Raw genomic sequence first — 4,962 nt, 5'->3', positions numbered from 1 at the left:
TTTTGCCTGTTGTGGTGGTGAGACCCTGTCCCAGGGTGCCCAGGGAGGCTGTGGCTGCCCCAACCCTGGCAGTGTTCACAGCCAGGTTGGCTGAGCCTTGAGCAACCTGCTCTGGTGGGAGGTGTCCCTGCCCAGGGCAGGGCTTGGGGCTGGGTGAGCTCTCAGCTCCATCCCAACCCCTAAAATGCTGTGACTCTCTGATTCTGGTGACAGCAGGACAAGGTGCTGTAGCTGACATTGCCTCCTTTGTGTCCCAGCAGCTCCTAAAGACCAAGATGGGCAAGACAGACAAGACTGCCATCCCCCAGCCCGTTCACAGCTTCCACCTGTGTGAGCAGCCCAAGGTGACCAGGCAGAAGGGCAAATGCAACACCCCGCGCCTGTCCTCGGCCAAGAAGGTGGAGAACTTGTGGCAGGAGGCTGTGTCAGCCGAGGTGGGGCAGAAGCAGGAGAAAAAGCCGCTGAAAAACGCGGAGAACTTGAGGAATGCCAAGGCCAGGAGAGCTGTGTCCCTGAGTGAGCCCAGCCAAAAGGAAAACTATGCCGGGGCCAAGTTCAGCGACCCTCCCTCTCCCAGTGTCCTCCCAAAGCCTCCCAGCCACTGGGTGGGAGGCACAGCTGAACCCTCTGACCAAAACAGGGAGTTGATGGCAGTCCATTTGAAAACTCTCCTCAAAGTCCAAGCATAGCTTCTCCAAAAAAAAAAAAAAATCTCATTGGCAAAGAAAAACACACAACTCCATCCAGGAAACTTTCAACCATGCCTTGTTGCAACAGAAAAAAAAAAAGATTTTGCAAAGAGACTTGTCAAGTCTTAGAACCACAAAAGCAACCCTTGTATGATATTTTTTATGGGTGTGTAAATAGTGTACATCATGTATTATGTGTATATTCTTGTTCATACTTTGAGAGGTACATTTTAGTTTTGTTATGAAAGGATGTATTTTGCACTGCCTGAACTGGTAGATGTTCCTGTACATAAAAAAAAATTAAGGACAGTTTTACTTGTGTGCTTGACACATGAAGACTTGACTTGCTTTGCACAAGGTAATGAAGACTTCAGAAGGAGAGTTACAGCTTCCTGGTTTTTTAAGGCTCCAGATGAAATGTGAATGTTCTCCTCGTGCACTACTGACAATAGTTTGGACATTGTTTTCCCAATCAAGTACCAACATGGGTTTTTCATTTAAAAAAAAAAAAAGTGAAATTTTGCTCTCTGCTCTGGAAACTTTAATCTGGTATTTCCTGTTCATCTGTTTGGTTTTGAAATTAATTGGAATTTGAGTGAAAATTCCAACCCATGAATTTGAGCACTGTTGATTTCTTTAAAGAAAAAAAAATCAGAAAAAAAAATAAAAAAGCAAAGAAAGAGCAGAGCTTCCTGCCAAACATACAATTGGTCACTAAAAAATTAAATAAAACAATTTGGCCTCCCCTTACACATGGCTCTGGTTTTCTTTTGCGTGCTTTGTCTGAGTAGGTGAATGGAAATGAGCTGATTTTTATCTATGTCAGTTCTGGGCCCTCAGCTCAGGAGGGACATTGAGGGGCTGGAGCAGGTCCAGAGCAGAGCAACGAGGCTGGGGAAGGGACTGGAGCACAAGTGGCATGAGGAGAGGCTGAGGGAGCTGGGGGTGTTGAGCCTGGAGAAGAGGAGGCTCAGGGGAGACCTTCTCACCCTCTGCAACTCCCTGACAGGAGGTTGGAGTCAGGTGGGGGTTGGTCTCTTCTCCCAGACAACCAGCAGCAGGACAAGAGGGCACAGACTCAAGCTCTGCCAGGGGAGGGTTAGGTTGGAGATTAGGAAGAGATTTTTTGCAGAGAGAGTGCTCAGGCATTGGAAGGTGCTGCCCAGGGAGGTGGTGGATTCGCCATCCCTGGAGGTTTTCAAGCTGAGACTGGACGTGGCACTTAGTGCCATGGGCTAGTGACCACGGTAGGGGTGGACTTGATCTTGGAGGTCTTTTCCACCCTGACTGATTCTATGATTGCATAGTGTATCTATTCTAGTGCATCTTTGTCTTAGCTTCTAACTGTCTTAGCCTCAGTTAACAGATTCCATAGCTCAGTGAGAATTCCTTGTGCTTTATGTGATGTTTCCCTTGTGGTAAGTCATTCTTAGGTTCGTTTTGTTTGCTGAAAATTCAAGTTACACATTCAAATTGATGCTGCAATTCTCCTTAAATGTGGATAGCTGTACTAGTTGATACTGGCAGTGTTCACAGCCAGGTTGGATGAGCCTTGAGCAACCTGCTCTGGTGGGAGGTGTCCCTGCCCAGGGCAGGGCTTGGGGCTGGGTGAGCTCTCAGCTCCATCCCAACCCCTAAAATCCTGTGATTCTGTGATACTGATGAGGGGCAGCGACAGAAAGGTTTAGCTGAGGCAAGTTAAACCTCCTATTCTTCACCAGATTTGGCTCTTGCTGAGAGCTGTGCTGGAAAACACATTGCTCTGATGGAAAATTCCGAAGGAGTTGGACTGTGGATTATCCTGAGAGGCATGTCGAGGAGATAAGAGATTTGCAATTATTTTACTAGCCTCGTGTTTAAGTAAGATTAATCAATTAGGAAATGTGTGAAACTTACAAAAGACAGAAAAGCATTTCTAAGTTTTTGGATCCACTGGAAAAAAAAACGAACTCAGTTTCCTGCCTAATCTAACTGCTCCATAATTTGGTGTTCTCTGGTTTGTATCTTCTAAAAAAGAACAAACTCCTTTTTTTTTCCTCTGTTAATGAACAGTATTAGGACACAGAAATATTCCAGTGGAATCTCACTGAGGATGACTCAGACTGTGAGTCCCAGTTGGCTGTGTTTGGGATATGCTGTATTGATCTGCTCTTGAGCCTTTTAGTTTTTGCCGTTTTTTCCTGGGTCTGAGTGTCCCCAAGTGCAAAGGAAAATACCTTTGCAGTTCCCCATAGCTTCAGGCAAAGGTTCCTTTTGTCTCATGATCTTGGATCTCCCTAACTAGCTGGACAAGAGTTTTGCCATCAGGGTTAGCATGGAAAAGGAGGTGTCAGTTTATCCCCTGATGACTGACCAGGAGCTTCTCCCCCGCCCCTTAGAGCTGGCATCACATCACACAGTTTGAGTCCTAAATCTGAGCCTAAATCTACCATAGCTCTATTTCCACCCTGATTTTGCCCACACATCCCTCAGGGTTGCAAAATACATTAAGTGCCAACAGTTCTCAGCTCCTCCATCCTTTCCAAGCTGTTGGATGAGACTTCTGAAGCCTTGAAAATTGAGAACTTCCCATACTTTGGACCATAAAAGGTAAGATAAGAGTGTTTCAGCTGCTGTTTCCAAACAGTGGGACAAGAAACCCAAAGCTGCTTTGGTGTCCTGTGTCAGTATCCTCTCAGGTCCTGTGGGGATGTGGCAGAAGTGTTTGAGGCACTTGGTGATTCTTGTAGAGATCTTTGTGTTGAGCTCCTGCACAGTGGCCTGGATTGTGAAACTCAGCCTACATACAATATACACTTCCACATGCAGAGAAACAGGGATGTCATCATCCCTTAAGACCATATTCTGCACTTAAATTGTTACTTTCCTACTTGTTTTTTCCCTTTACCTTTCTATAGTATCTGACTGGGATTTTCACTCTCTGGGTTTCCCTCGCTTGGACAGATTTCTCATCCCAGTTCCCTGAAGACAAGGCACTGTACTGTATGAATGGTCTATTGTTGGAGTTAAGAGCCAGGAAATGACAACAAAACGTTAGTGTCCTATTTGGAGGACTTACTGGCAGTGGAATAAAGAGTCTCCTGAAGTGAACAGCCACTGAGGAAGAAAGTGAACAGATTCAGCGGGTGAGTTATCAGCTCATCACATGTCTGCTGTGCAGGAATTCAATACTCATTAAATCCTCTGAGGGCAATGAGGGAATGGAACACAGAACCATCAGGGTTGGGGGAGACCTCTAAATCATCGAGTTCAACCATGAACCTGTCACTGCTGGAACCCCCAAACCCTAACCCAGATCCTCCAGTGCCACATCAGACACCTCTGAAACACCTCCAGGGATGGTGACTGCACCACCTCCCTGGGCAATATCCCAGGGCCTCAACACCACAACAGGGAAAACATTTCTCCTCACATCCAATCTGACTCTGCCCTGGCTCAGCTCAAGGCCATTCCCTCTCTCCTCTCCCTCAGCCCTGGCAGGACACACATCCCACACCTCTCTCCAGCCCTGGCAGGAGTTGCAGAGAGCCAGGAGGTCACCCCTGAGCCTCTTCTCCAGGCTGACCAACCCAACTCCCTCAGCCCTTCCTCATCTCACATGTTTTCCAGGCCTTTCTAGTCGTGCAATCTTGATCTGAATTCCTGCCTAGACAATATTCTCAGGATGGGCTTTGCTTACTTTTAACCTGACTGAGATTGTTCTGTGGGCTGAGCCCTTTGGACTGCAGAGGATTGTGCTTTCCCTCAGAGCTTCAGTGAGAAGGAGCAGCCAGTACCTGATGAGCAAAGGAAGGAGTTGTTTGATCACTTAAACCCTTCCCCATATCACCTTCCTCAGTTCCAGCCAGCCCACCCTGTCCTGGCTCTTTAAGGACCTCTGGCATAGCTCCTTCCTTCCTGAATTCCCTGGCGCCTGGTCCCTTTCCTGCCAGGAATGCAGGGAACACATTTTACACACACACTAGTAACCAAGAGCACATTCAGGAGCTTTCACTTGCAGAAAGCACTGACACCACATAGACACAGAAATGATGTGGAAAGAAAAGAATCAAAAGCCAAAAATGTTTAGAAACCGCATTAATACTGATAAAAAAGCTGGAACACACCATGTGCACGTGTGACACACAACAGTGGTACATTTGCTGCAACAGATGGAGTTGCTGTGAGAGGAGTGTTGAAAGCAGATGCACATAGTGTTAGGTGTGCTGAGCACTGCACAGAGCTGAAAGGTCCAAGTAAGTGAGTATCTTAGAATCATAGAATTTAGGAGTTG

General features: G+C 46.8%; 1 protein-coding gene across 1 annotated transcript; it reads left to right on the top strand.

Annotated features, from left to right (window-relative positions):
• Positions 1–260: 260 nt before the first annotated feature.
• Positions 261–689, top strand: PNRC1 (proline-rich nuclear receptor coactivator 1; the record flags this gene model as incomplete). Its single annotated transcript, XM_009069899.1, has 1 exon — positions 261–689. A coding segment is annotated over one exon (429 nt), but the record flags the coding sequence as incomplete, so codon positions are not given.
• Positions 690–4,962: the final 4,273 nt, after the last annotated feature.

The sequence above is a fragment of the Acanthisitta chloris genome, unplaced genomic scaffold, assembly GCF_000695815.1.
Source record: "Acanthisitta chloris isolate BGI_N310 unplaced genomic scaffold, ASM69581v1 scaffold39282, whole genome shotgun sequence".
NCBI classification, from domain to species: Eukaryota; Metazoa; Chordata; class Aves; order Passeriformes; family Acanthisittidae; genus Acanthisitta; species Acanthisitta chloris.
The sequence above is the reverse complement of the archived record's forward strand: the minus strand, read 5'-3'. Positions and strand labels throughout refer to the sequence as shown.